This window comes from Oncorhynchus keta, chromosome 27, assembly GCF_023373465.1.
Source record: "Oncorhynchus keta strain PuntledgeMale-10-30-2019 chromosome 27, Oket_V2, whole genome shotgun sequence".
In the NCBI taxonomy this organism is placed as follows: Eukaryota; Metazoa; Chordata; class Actinopteri; order Salmoniformes; family Salmonidae; genus Oncorhynchus; species Oncorhynchus keta.
In genome coordinates this window covers 41740925-41756222 of record NC_068447.1, presented here as the reverse complement: position 1 = coordinate 41756222, position 15298 = coordinate 41740925, and the positions used below count along the sequence as shown (strand labels likewise).

General features: G+C 42.3%; 1 protein-coding gene across 2 annotated transcripts in view; it reads right to left on the bottom strand.

The window, feature by feature from the left end:
• The window catches only part of LOC118360336 (low-density lipoprotein receptor-related protein 1-like), a 146179-nt gene extending 135250 nt beyond the window's left edge, over positions 1-10929 (bottom strand). Inside the window, exon 1 of one of the 2 annotated variants that reach the window (XM_052482449.1) lies at positions 10249-10929. In XM_052482449.1, the coding sequence (XP_052338409.1) occupies positions 10249-10405 (157 nt within the window). In that variant the 5' untranslated portion in view covers positions 10406-10929. The remainder of the gene's footprint in view (positions 1-10248) is intronic. The other variant, XM_052482450.1, reaches the window with a different exon arrangement.
• Between the last annotated feature and the right edge of the window lie 4369 nt (positions 10930-15298).

Here is a 15298-nt window from a genome sequence, read left to right as displayed (position 1 = left end):
GCTAGGTTTACTCCTTGGGCTCCATTTGAACAAACAGAGAGCAATGGTCAATCTAAGCGCCGGCGTTATAGGTTCGGGGGTGTGTCAAATAGTTTAGCTATTTTCACAAGCACAATTATTGGCGCAGTTGCTGGCATTGGCGTGAAAAGGGCTGTGTTTTGATGGATACACAAGTTGCGGGTGTGTCGAGGCTTGGCACCTCTGTAAGGCAGACTGTGCTCCATGGTTAAATATGTGTTTGCTTTAGGTTGTGTATTTACGGGTTTTTATATAATCAAATCCAACGTTATGGAAAGGGAAAGACCTAGTCAATTAAACAGCTTACAGAAACAAACATGTAGACTATCCCATCATTGCTAAATATGTTAACTTGAACCTGTTGGTAGTCCACATTGTTCTGAGTAATTGCATGGCTTCAATGTGGAAATATGCATACTGTAGCATTCACCCTGATATAGGGGCTAGGCCTACAGTAAATTGCATTATGGCTGAGCATGGTCATGCTAAATGTTGTCAATGAGCAAGATTAAAATTCATTATTGATAAGGCCTAAAAACACAGCGAATAATTCTAATCAAAACGTGTTTTAAATGGGCTGTCTGAATACACTTACCGGCACCATAATTGCTTCCTGTGGGCATATAATATTAAAACAACGCCGACTATGAAGGGTTTTACGCATATCCAAAACTTTTCACAACAGCTGGACAAAAGATCCAATATGAAGAGAAAGGGAGAATGTTCACTGACCGTTACACTGCGCCCAAATATGTTTAATATACATATCGAACCCATCTTACAGATCACATTCACACTTCTCCTGAAGTTGCTTTGCATGCGTGCCACAGACATTCTCACGTACATTCTCACCATTAAATCAGGACAGTGAATAATTCGAATAAGTTTGGTTTTAATAAATTGCAACCATTAAATTCCAACCACAATAAATAGATGTCAAACGTAATGACAAAAATCACCAGCATAAAAAAAAGACAACGCAAATACGAGGTTCACCGGGGTTATCTCGCTTCATGATGGGCATGGATACATGTAGCCTCCATCACGGAGGGGGTTTTATGCCCCTCCAAAGCATGCCTAAAATAATGTTGGCCTGCCTACAATACATAGATGAAAAGGGAACGTCAACTCACTGTTTAGCGCCTCTCAAACTTGATATTTGAATAAAGCTTTGGTGATTAAGATTGATTTCCAAGCCGTTTCACGAACTTTATCGACGGTTTTACTTGATTACTGTACATTGGACAGGACAAAAATAAAAACAGCCTTTATTGAGAGAAGAGGCCATGCTTGGATTTTTGTCAACTAAAACGGGGGAAAAAACGAAGTTTCTAAATCCTAAGAATACAGGCACCATGGGCAGTGTGCGTCACAGCTAAAAAACAGTTGTTGGTTGGTCTTATATATATATATATATCCAAGCGCTGCCTGAAATTAGCCCTTTGGGTCATTGTTTTAAATGACACACCTCATGTTTCCACCGCAAACATGCTAATGTTAAGACAGGTAAATTGCCAAAAGCCTACAAATAGAGCCCCTTATGTGAAAATCATGTAAAAGACATAAGCATTGGATTAAGGGATTTTTAAACCTGGGACTAAGCGAGTGTTTACACCTGCACATTCTAAAGTGGGTTAGCACCGATTTTTCGCGGCTAGCCAATCACAGAGTTATTACACTGTTACCTCATTTGAATATTCTACTCCATAAAACGTGACATTTGGTTTCAGGTAGCTCTGGTCTTGGGCTAAGAACAGCCCAGGGCTAAGAACAATGCCGTGTGAAAGGGCCTATCGTTTCTACAACCTAAAGAGAAATCCAAGGCATCTTCCTTGTTCTCCCTTCCACATCAACACCCACACGCCCCCATTATGTTCAATAAACCAATCTGCTCCTTTCAGGGTCTTATGGGAGCTAAATGCAGAAAACACCAATTACAACACACCCCTGCTATTCACCATCAACAAACACTCTTTCATCTAGCGAGCCTAACGCCTTCGTACAGGGAGAAAACCACACTGAACCATTCATGCTAATCTGTGCATGCGTCTCTAATGGCACCCTATTTCCCTATGGGGCCTGGTCATATATAGGGAGTAGGATGCCATTTGGGACGCACCCTGCCTCTAGCCTCCAGTCTGTGCTCGGGCTAAATCTACGATGCTTTACAGGAAGAGGGAGGAAAGAAAAATGGATTTTATACAGTTATTGTCAAGGCTCCCACTATCGCCACATTGTTATTTCGGTTTAGGTTAAACCTGCATTGTCTCCCGCTAGGAAGTATTAGTAGACACCCACCACCATAACCCTGCATTTACTACAGTCTATTCAAAGGCTAAACTGCTGCCTTGTGAAAACATGGGAGACCTGTTTGCATCTTAATTCCAAAAGGCACTGCTCCATTTCCCACCCCCTTTTACATAACTAAGATACATGGCTTTTTCACAAATGTCATTACAGAACAAAAAATAAAATGATAGAATTTGGTGTGCCACCTGAGAGTGCGCTATAGCGGACTACCTAAAAGCTTCATGTTAGGCCAGGATGTTCTAGAATGTTCCTGGCAGATGTTTCCAGTGGAGGCTCTGAGTGTTCCGACGGTTATGCCACGCCCAGTTATTTTTGCAACGCTCGCTCGCGCACGCACCGCGACCGATGTGGTCAGCATATTAGGGTTAGAACCAGGCCCCAGGTTCTGGAATTCACCCTCTCTTCCCCTCCAGACCCACAGACAAAGATCCAAAAGAAAATGATCCCTGATGATCATAGGGGGTCATTTACTTGGGACCCTTTGTTGTTCATCTTTTTTTTACTAGACACTAGTATGATCCTGGAGATAATAGGATGTTAAGTGGAAATGTCCCTTTAAAAAGGGTCAGGTAAACAGAGTCTCCTCTGGAATTCACACTCCACCTCCTGACCCATCTCCACAGTTCACGTAAGTCTGCTCAGTATCATAGGGGCATAGAAATGTACTTGGAAGCAAGACGGGTAGATTTGTGGGAGGCTAGATATGTAGGAGGTAACATGTGCACATTATCTCTAATGGTAATATACAGCCGTGGCAAGTCGGTGCAGTTTTTGATGAGGGAGGAAGATATATATATTTTTTTTTTATGAGCATGGCCTTTATTTCTATTAGAGCATGCTGGATGACTGTCATTCATATTCCATTCACCCAGTTCAATGTAATGTCGATAGGTTTAGGCTACTACATGATACTCAAATTTTCCCTATAACAACCACGAGGTTGCTACAACGTAGGCGCACACAGGTCGAGAGAACAATTTGAGGTGACAGACAGTGACACATTCAATACCGCTTTGATTGGAGCTCTGATAATTTGGAGGACATCCTCCGGGAAGTTGTGATAATTCATGTGTAAGTCTATGGAAGGGGGTGAGAACCATGAGCCTCCTAGGTTTTGTATTGACGTCAACGTACCCAGAGTAAAACGGAAGCTAGCTGTCCTCCAGCTACACCATGGTGCTACCCTACAGAGTGCTGCTGAGGCTTCTGTAGACCTTCATTGCTAAACAGTCTGTTTTAATCAATAAATTGGGTGACGTGAATATATTTTGGATAGTTTTATTTACAAAGGAGCCTCCAGAGTATCTCTTACAGTAACATACACTGAGTGTACAAAACATTTCCAGAACTGACTAGGTGAATCCAGGTGAAAGCTATGATCCCTTATTGATATCCCTTGTTAAATCCACTTCAAAATCAGTGTAGATGAAGGGAATGAGTCCATTCAAAGATGGATTTTATTGGGGCCTTGAAACAATTGAGACATGGATTGTGTGTGTGTGCCATTCAGCGGGTGAATGGGCAAGACAAAGGATTTAAGTGCCTTTGAACAGGGTTTGATAGTAGGTGCCAGGCACACCGGTTTGAGTGTGTCAAGAACTGCAACGCTGCTGGGTTTTTCACATTCAACTGTTTCCCTTGTGTACCCCAAGGACATCCAGCCAACTTGACACAACTGTGGGAAGCATTGGAGTCAACATGGGCCAGCATCCCTGGGGAACGCTTTCGACACCTTGTAGAGTCCATGCCCCGACGAATCGAGGCTGTTCTGAGGGCAAATGGGGGTATAATTCAATATCAGGAAGGTGTTCTCAATGTTTTGTACACTTAGTCACAAGTCATGCCGTTCATCGAGTGGGGTTAAAATGATCCTGAACCTGTATTTGTAGGAGGCAGAAGCATCATGTGTATCTATTCCTGTAACACGAGTCATTTGAGGGTCAGTTGCTCTGTGTTATTAAATCACTTCTAAGCAAGAGTGGTGGTAAAATGATCCAGATCCTTGCTGATGAGAACACTACACTGCACACCATCCTAACCCTTAATTACATTTTAGTTAATGCATTGTAAAGGTATTGCATTTGCTACTTTTACAGCATTCACATACATGTGATCACCAGGTCATCCCACATTTCTGGTTTGGCATCTTTTAGAGGTTCCTGACTCAAAGATCAACAAAGCTGATATACGATCCAGACAGCTGTTTAAAATGTGCAGCTAAGGATAAATAAACTATCGAGCTAGGAAAGGACAGTCCTGGAACAGAACAGAGCAGGGGACGGCCTTGCCCTCTGAACTTGGCCTGTCCAATCCCCTCAACCCCTAAATCATGCTGGGGACAGCCAGCGGAGCCCAGTGGTGATGCTGATGAATGCACATGTTTCAGCTCAAGTGGCTGACCCCTGCCCTCTAGCATAGCAGCATCACTCTCTCTCTCTCACACACACACACACACACACACACACACACACACACACACACACACACACACACACACACACACACACACACACACACACACACACACACACACACACACACACACACAAACACACACACACACACACACACACACACACACACATCCCCTCCCTCCTCTTCCCTGGCCTCTAACATAGCAGCATCCAGTCAAACACACACTCACTTATCCCTTCCCTACCCTGGTCTTGCATCTGGACATCTGTGACATGGTTCTTTGTGCTAACAGCACGAGATCAGGTTCCTGTACCTTTTACGGTCCACTGTTTTTCATCACTGGTCATACTGTACATAGTGTTACCCATTCTGTACTGTACTGCTCTGTCCAATGTTTCCCATCACTGGTCATACTGTACATAGTGTTACCCATTCTGTACTGTACTGCTCTGTCCAATGTTTCCCATCACTGGTGATTGAGTCAGAAAGGTTGGGAAACAAAGGAAACAAAATGTTACTCAGATGTCATGGGGAGGAGGGTCTATACTTCAGCTGGTTTGATTCCTGCTGGCAATGTTTGTTTTGTTTTTATCCTCTGTGTGAGTGAGGAGTCAGCACCTCCCCCCATAGTCACATCCCATACACTGTGGATTAATGGTCTCACTCTGTCCAGATGTTTCCCAGAGCTTGGGAGGTGGGAGGCTAAGACCCGGGAGAGTAGACCTATCTATGCTCGCTCACACGGGGTTCTTTAACAACCTCAAAAATTGTCCGTATCCAAGGACATGTCAAAAATAAAATAAATAAGGAGCCCCCTTATTGCCCCGTTATTGTTAGATCTGGGCCGAAATGTTTCTGGAATGTTCATTCTTTAAAGGTCCAGTGTAGTCAAAATTCAGTTTTGCCTGTATTTTATATTGTACAACATTGTAACACTGTAGAAGTGTGAAATAATTCGATCAGTGTCATTTCCTTATATTTGCTGGTTGACAACACCATCTACACAGGACCTTCTAATCAGCAGGTTTGCATGGGCGGGAGTTTAACCTTTCCATGGTGACATCTCCATGCAGTAAATTGGTTAATTGACCGATAAAGTGAGTTTGAAACCGCTCTGCAAATAACAGATAGATTTCAGTTTTACCCTACCCACTCAGACCACACAGACAGTCCTAGCAAAATTCTTGCTCCAGAAAAGCTTTTTTTGCCCATTTTAATGCTCATTCTTTTTCGTGCATATACACATCACATACACATGGTCTGCGGTTGTGAAGCCAGTTGGACGTACTGCCTAATTCTCTAAAAATACATTGGAGGCGGTTTATGGTGGAGAAATGAACAAAATTCACTGGCAACAGCTCTGGTGGACATTCCTGCAGTCATCATGCCAATTGCACGCTCCCTCAACACTTGAGACATCTGTGGCATTGTGTTGTGTGACAAAACTGCACATTTTAGAATGTCCTTTTATTGTCACCAGCACGTGGTGCACCTGTGTAATGATCATGCTATTTAATCAGCATCATGATATGTCACACCTGTCAGGTGGATGGATTACCTTAGCAAAGAGACAATCACTAACAGGGATTTAAACCAATTGTGTGCGTAGGGAACATTTCAGCATTCGGTGGTCCCGTTCAGTCAGCTTGTGTGTCTAACTACGTCGCGGTGGAGCAGTTGTGGCTCCTAAACATTACCACTTCACAATGACAGCGCTTACAGATGACCGGGGCAGCTCTAGCAGGGCAGACATTTGACAAACTGGCTTGTTGGAAAGGTGGCATCCTATGACAGTGCCACGTTGAAAGTCACTGAGCTCTTCAGTATGGGCCATTCTACTGCCAATGATTGTCTATGGAGATTGCATGGCCGTGTGCTCGATTTTATACACCCGTCAGCAATGGGTGTGGCTGAAATGGCCAAATCCACTCATTTGAACGGGTGTCCACATACCTTTGACCATGTGGATGTAAAACAAACAAAAAAGTCTACCTGTTGGTTGCCTGTTGTCACTTCTTCTCATTTCGCTCCCCCCCCCCCCATTGCATTAGTGAACTCTCACTCCACATTGATCCACTTTGCGGGTTTGATTGGCAATCAACATGGTACAAATGTGAAGGCTACCGGTTGGCTTCTGGTATTTTCATGGGGCGCATGTCATAAAAACTACATTGAAAAGTTTGTTGTTTTATTAAATGAATCATTTCAAATGTCATGGTGTATCCTTCTTGTACATAGCAATGTCACATGGATATTTTTATTTAAATTTAGAAAAAGCCATTTCAGTGTCAAAAATAGGCCTATGTTTTAAACACACAAAAAAAAGGGAATACTCACACACAATACTCGGTGTTCGAATAATAACATCTGTTCGGATATTCATAACCATGCACATCCCTATTCCAGTCCAGACCCAAAATCAACATCCGTGGACATTGAAATCAAGGCCGGTCCATACCACACCAAAAAAAAGATGGCCAGCCCAGACAGGACCAAAAAAAGACATTGGCGTCAGTCCGTGCATAGTGGGTTCATTCCATTTCCTTCAAGTTAACCATGCCAGTGACACTACAAATTATGGTCTACTTGACACTTTGTATTGCCAAGACATTGCCAGATGTTACAAATCATTGGCTACAATGTTCTAGCTCTGAAAGTGCATGGCCACAGACAGAATCATTGTTGCAAGGACGCACTGTAGCCAGTCATTATTCTCAAACTAGCGAAGAGTCCAACGCAGCCCTGAGAAGCACATGAGGATTTTAGGATGGCAATACATTGCAACATGATTTCATTCAGTTCTCTATAGGCTACCTGACTGTCATCAATTTTAGTATCTGTTGTGATTCATGTAGTCGCCCCCCCCCCCAGACATAAAATTCGCTGCATGTCGGGACAAGTCACGACAACAGCCTACCTAGGTATAAAGATCACAACTGAAAAACCAAACAGTTGTTTTTACTGCTCGCAGCTCAAAACAAACATGAAAACGTATATATCAACACAGTGATTCTGTTTGAACTATACCTTCTAAGGTGTAGCCTGGTCACTGCTAAGATCTTTAGTTTACAGCAGCCTGGTCTCAGAGTAGACGTAACGTAGTAAATGTAAATCTGGGACATTAAAATGTGTATGATGTTACGTTTGGTACGGTTACATAAGATAGAAGTTAACCGTTTGACACATACCAACACACAGGTGTGTTCATTTTACAGTGGTCCCTGCAGCTCTACGCTCAAACCGGTGTGATTAGAACGCTTATTTAGAACGTCCAGTTTCGATTGATGCAACAGTCAGCGTTTGAGCTGGACACACTTTTTTTCACAGAAACATTTTGCACAAACACAGATCTTACAATGTTACGTCCTGAATGTGACCCGTTTATTTTTTTCGATGTAATGTTCAGACCTTCACAGAAGTAGCGACAGCATAGCACAATCATCCAAATCCGAAAAATGTGGGCTACATTAGTGCACGCGCTAACTGAGGAAACATTGACATAACACAAGTGGTCATATTTAGCCAACTCTAGCTCACCATTGATCGAAATAGTTTTGTAAAACACTTTCTAAAAGTCAGAAGTACTTCGACGATGGGTAGTTTGTGCGCACTGCCATGTTTGTTTTTTCGTGTCAACCAAAGATAAGGAGACTAGATGAGTTTGGTCTGTTTGTAGTAAGCATGTTAAAGGGATTGTGTCACCTACCATCGTTCCCTTCCCGGAAATCTACAAGAAAGATGAGTGAACCATCCGTTCACCTCATTTTGTCATAAGAACAGAAAATAAAGGCACTGACTTTGATAGGAATGCACACATGTTCAAAGAAAGTTATTGTTTGTAGGCAAAACAACAATGAAAGCAATGCGAGTGCCAGACAGAACATGTGCCAGGGGGAAAGGTTTCTACAAGACTGGGCCAATGTCTGCATACTTGATCTGGGGAAGTGCTTGGGCTCTCGTTGAAGAGAGAAGTTTGTCCAACTCAGTAAAGCCTCAAATATAAATTGTCTGCTACAGTGAAATGGGCTACTTCTATGTAAATGAATGAGGAGGCGGAACATGCCTCAAATAAAACTTGGGTTAACTGTCCTGTTGCACAACAATTACATCGGAACAGTTGAGTGCACTGTGACCTCACAGGCTCAATCTTTTTTTTAATTTTTTTTTTTAATCACGCTGGGGCAACGTTAGAGCTATTTGGAACTCAATTGTGAAAAGATATTTAGGCAAAAACGAAAGGAAGGTGGTTGGTTGGGGTGGATCGTGGGTGTATAACGGTCGTGTGTTCAAATCTCATCACGGACAACTTTTCAACTACTTACTACTTTTTAGCTACTCTGCAACTACTTAGCTAACCCTTCCCCTAATGTTAACCTAACTCCTAACCTTAACCTAGCTAACTTTAACTAGCTAATGTTAGATTTAGCCACCTAGGTAACATTAATCACAACAAATTGGAATTCGTAACATAAGTTTTGAGAATTTGTAACATATTGTAGGTTTTACAAATTTGTAACAATGCATGAATTGCACATTCATAACATACCATACAAATTGCGTAACATCACACGAAAATGGATGATCCACAAATGAATACATATCTTAATAAATGTGTATATCGGATTTATGTAGAGAATAATACGAAATGCTCTGAGAGCAGGTTGCAACCAGACCAACAGCCATCGATTCTGAACCATAAAGGATTCACACATAGAAGGCTACCGTTTAGAACCTGCAAATGATACAAATGTTGGAGGATTCCATAGCGGAGAAATCGGTGAAAAGCAGAGGCATGTTGATCCGGTCCGTATAGCCAGCCTACTTATCGAATCAAGGTAGTGTGCTGCTGTGTCGGTCTAGCCTACCTAGAACTGGGGGAAAGCAGGCCTTTCACTGATGTGCTGAGATACCATAATAGCCTTGTTCTACCTGCTGAATGACCTTACAACATTGAACGACCACCTTCTTCATAAGCATGACAACAACAGAACATGAACAAAGGGCATATTAATTCTGAAACATTTGTGGGGCTACATCTGGGAATGGGAGTAAAACAGAGTAGCGGGCAGCACAACACTGAAGTCAATGTAGCCATGCACCGCTTTCAATCCCCGCTGATTAAAGCCCAAAAAATGAAGCCATATGAAACTCAACATCTGTGGACGAGCAGTTGTTGTCTTTGTCATGTCAACAACACCCTAAAAGAAGCATGTATGCTAGGCTACAGCAGGTGGTTATGAAATGAGCAATTGCCAAAAGGTGGGCAAGCTAGATCGCCTTTAGGCTGTCACACAAACATGGCACCTCCTAGGTCGATTAGCTTAGCTCGAAGGAAAAGCCCATGGCTCATATCGATCACATCGAGTCTGAAGCCTATTGGTGTTATGAAGGCAAATAGGCTAGCCCACCGTGTGGTGAATAGGCCTACACTGTATAGGCCCTATGTTGCTAAGTGGACATGCAGTTTCACAAAGCCATAGGCTAGAACACTAGAATGTCACTTACCATCAATAGCTCCTGTAGGAGACAGGATCTCCAAACCGAGTAGAAATCCCACGAAGAACAACCTCATTGCTAACACATTTGCATCACTTCTGTAGAAAATAATGGATAGAAAGGTCGATGGAATTCTAAAATCAAAGAATCTATTCAAACACCTCATCCGAACCCCGGAACGGTCCGGTGCGATTGTCCGTTCTCTTTACGCCCTGCAACCACGTACTACGAATAGCAAAGGTAGCTTCACAGTCAGCGGTATGGATAAAACTGCAGAAACAGGGGGGGAGGCTTGTTACAGCCTAGTTGAAGCTAAGGGTTGTGCTCATGCACAGTCATGTATATTTCTTATATATACATTTCAGCATGCATAATCCATATAAACCCACACACTATTTTTTCAAATTAAAATCTATTGTGAACACAATGTGGCTTCAACATTCCTTTAGAAAACGTCCAACTAGTTCTCAAGGTCCTCAGATCTCCGTCACTGCAGCATTGTTGAAAATATCCCATGCCATGAACAAAAAACTAAAAGCGCCTTTTTATTTGGGAGCTCCACTGCCTGTGTTGCTGGTGGTTACAACACGTTGACTGGATGGTGACTCTGAAGCACCAACACACACAGCCCTCTCGAACCAGATGACATCACCAATTAAATTCATTTGGAAATCGCGAATACTTCGAAGCCAGCTCCCTCTGAACAAAGGTTTTCTCCCGAATTTCAACGCTTTTCAAAGCATGAAGCTGGCGACCCTACACCAGCCATGTTGGCGCATGAATAGTTGTGCTCTGCGGTTTTCATTTGATACACATAAAATAATAATAGGCATCAACTTGCAAACAAGTGGACACTCTCAAATGTATCTATCTATTACTTTAGTGACATATCAGAAATATTTTAACACATATAAAATACAAAATTTAAGAATGCCACCTGGGTCTTGCAACATTGTAAAAGTGTTCCCCTGAGCTTTTTGCACGTGTGAAGTAACTAAGTAGAAATACTTAGAAATACTGAAGTACTAGGCTACTTAAGTCGTTTTGGGGGGTATTTGTACATTACTATTTATATTTTTCGCAACTTCTACTCTATACTCCTAAATAAAATATACGAAACAAAAATGTAAAAGCAGTTACAGTTTTTATAAGTAAATCAGTCAATTGAAATAAATCCATTAGGCCCTAATCTATGGATTTCACATGACTGGGCAGGGGCACAGCCTTGGGTGGGCCTGGGGAGCCAGACCCAGCCAATCAGAATGAGTTTTTCCCCATAAAAGGGCTTTATTACAGACAGAAGTAGGCATTGGCTTCGGCAACAGGTCTGGTGGACATTTCTGCAGTCATCATGCCAATTGCACGCTCCCTCAAATTTGAGACATCTGTTGCATTGTGTTGTGTGATGAAACATTTTAGTGTCCTTTTATTGTCCCCAGCACAAGGTGCACCTGTGTAATGATCATGCTTTTTAATCAGCTTCTAGATATACCACACCTGTCAGGTGGATGGATTATCTTGGCAAAGGAGAAATGCTGACTAACAGGGATGTAAAACAAATTTGTGCGACAGTAGGGATGACATGTTATATTGATAGGTGTGTGTATTAGACCATATTGCTGTCCTGCCTGAGCATTCGAAATGTAACGAGTACTTTTGGGTGTCAGGGAAAATGTATGGAGTAAAAGTACATACACAACATAAATATAAGCGCAACATGTAAAGTGTTAGTCCCATGTTTCAAGAGCTGAAATAAAAGATCCCAGAAATGTTCTGCTGCTGGTCTTCCATTTTTACTTGAGTCCTTTACTTTTCCCACCACTGACACACAGCTGCTCTAAAGGTTATGTTGTACACAATCTCTGATAATTGTGCACGGTAGAACTCTCCAGAATCGTAACCTTAGGCTACTATGTTACCATACTGAAAGATGAGATGCATCCAGGCCAGGGGTTGGTGAGTGGAAGGATGTTTTATTTTCTCAACAGTTCATTGAATTTTCTATTCTATGACATCCGACTCAAGAGAACATTTCTGACTCGGACCCACTCCAAGTGCATTTCTCAGGAGAGAACCCCCTCTGGTGGTAGATGAAGGACATAGCAGATCATTTAGAGTGAGTACCATCTGTTCATCTCAATAGTGTAACGTGCTGAACAATAACTTTAATACCCAAACATTTGCATTGACTTCAGACAAAAGCACCAAAGTTAATGAAACATAACCAAAACTACAGTACTCTTCGAAAATGTACTCTGGACTCAGACAGAAAATCTGACATCATGGTCAAATCATTTCTGATATATGGATTCCCATCCATCTATGAATGTCAGCTGACTTCACAGTGCTTTATAAAAAAATATATACATTTTCTTCCCAAAGCAGCAGAGTTGTATTCTGGTTTCCAAGGATGTGTACCAAACGCTTCAAGGTCCTTCACTGAGGACCTGAAATGGTCCCACCACACCGACACCATGGGGAAGAAACCCCAACAACACTTCTACAACCTATGGAGGCTTGTGTGCTGCTGCTCAGCCATGGAAACCCATTTAATGAAGCTCCCGACAAACAGGTCTTGTGCTGACGTTGCTTCCAGAGGCAGATTGGAACTCGGTAGTGAGTGTTGCAACCGAGGACAGATGATTTTTTACACGCATCAGCACTCGGTGGTCCTGTTCTGTAAGCTTGTGTGGCCTACCACTTTGTGGCTGAGCCGTTGTTGCTCAAAGACGTTTCTACTTCACAATAACAGCACATACAGTTGACCGGGGCAGCTCTAGCAGGGCAGAAATTTGACGAACTGACTTGTTGGATAGGTGGCATCCTATGACGGTGACACGGTGAAAGTCACTGAGCTCTTCAGTACGGGCCTTTCTACTGACAATGTGTGTCTATGGAGATTGCATGGCTGTGTACTAGATTCTATACACCTGTCAGCAATGGGTGTGACTGAAATAGCCGAATCCATTCATTTGAAGCGTGTCCACATACTTTTGTAAATATAGTGTATATTTTGGCGTATACAGTTGAAGTCGGAAGTTTACATACACCTTAGCCAACTACATTTAACCTCAGTTTTTCACAAGTCCTGACATTTAGTCGAAGTAGAAATTCCCTGTCTTAGGTCAGTTAGGATCACCACTTTATTTTAAGAATGTGAAATGTCAGAATAATTATTTGTTACAGTTTTTATTTCTTTCAACACATTCCCAGTGGGTCAGAAGTTTACATACACTCAATTAGTATTTGGTAGCATTGCCTTTAAATTGTTTAACTTAGGCCAAACGTTTCGGGTAGCCTTCCACAACCTTTCCCACCAAAAAATGGGTGAATTTTGGCTCATTCCTCCTGGCAGAGCTGGTGTATCTGAGTCAGGTTTGTAGGCCTCCTTGCTCGTACACATGCCTTTTCAGTTCTGCCCACAAATAATCTATAGGATTGAGGTCAGGGCTTTGTGATGGCCACTCCAATACCTTGACTTTGTTGTCCTTAAGCCATTTTGTCACAACTTTGGAAGTATGCTTGGGGTCATTCTCCATTAGGAAGACCCATTTGCGACCAAGCTTTAACTTCCTGACTAATGTCTTGAGATGTTGCTTCAATATACCCGCATCATTTTCCTCCCTCATGATGCCATCAATTTTGTGAAGTGCACCAGTCCCTCCTGCAGCAAAGCACCCCCACAACATGATGCTGCCACTCCCCGCGCTTCACGGTTGGGATGGTGTTCTTCGGCTTGCAAGCATCCCCCTTTTTCCTCCAAAAATAACGATGGTCATTATGGCCAAACACTTCTATTTTTGTTTCATCAGACCAGAGGACATTTCTCCAAAAAGATCTTTGTCCACATGTGCAGTTGCAAACCGTAGTCTGGCTTTTTTATGGTGGTTTTGGAGCAGTGGCTTCTTCCTTGCTGAGTGGCCTTTCAGGTTATGTCAATATAGGACTTGTTTTACTGTGTACATAGATACTTTTGTACCTGTTCCCTCCAGCATCTTCACAAGGTCCTTTGCTGTTTTTCTGGGATTGATTTGCACTTTTCGCACCAAAGTACGTTCATCTCTAGGAGACAGAACGCATCTCCTTCCTGAGCGGTATGACGTCTGTGTGGTCATACATGGTGTTTATACTTGCGTACTATTGTTTGTACAGATGAACGTGGTTCCTTCAAGCGTTTGAAAATTGCTCCCAAGGAAGAACCAGACTTGTGGAGGTCTGAAGCCATGACATCATTTTCTGGAATTTTCCAAGCTTTTTAAAGGCAAAATCAACTTAGTGTATGTAAACGTCAGACTCACTGGAATTGTGATACAGTGAGTTATAAGTGAAATAATCTGTCTGTAAACAATTGTTGGAAAAATGACTTGTGTCATGCACAAAGTCGATGTCCTAACCGACTTGCCAACAATAAATTTGTGGAGTGGTTGAAAAACGAGTTTTAATGACTCCAACCTAATTGTATGTAAACTTCCAACTTCAACTGTATTGAATTTGTTATTTGGATTGTCAACTGAATTCATTCTGACATTCGTGGTTTTCTTGTTTTTATTATTATTGTTATTGTTGGTGTACTTGGTTGACATTTTTGCTGCACTGTTAGGAGCTAATAACGCAAGCATTTCGCTGCACCCGCTATAACATTTGCTGAACTGTGTATGAGACCAATCGACTTTTATTTGAAATGGCAATCCATTCTCGGTATAGTGCACTCCCCATGGGCCCTGGTCAAAAGCAGTGCACTACACAGGGAAGAGGATGCCAGTTGGGGAGCAGACAAGGCTTGAGGCAATAGAGGAAGTTGGTTTCCATCTGGTGTAGTGAGCCAATGACAATGTCAATGTCCCCCTCAGAGAGAGAGTAAGAGATCTGAAGCTGGCTAATATAACTAGCCATAACAGAACAAGATTGCTGAGTTTAGTTGGGCCCACCATACTGTGCCTGTAGTCATTACTGAACTCTATCTCTCGCTTTCAGTCTCTCTCTTCCAGTCTCTCTCAGTCTACTTTGAAGACTGATACTCCAACAATCTGAGTGACTGAGTTGAAAATAAAATGATAAC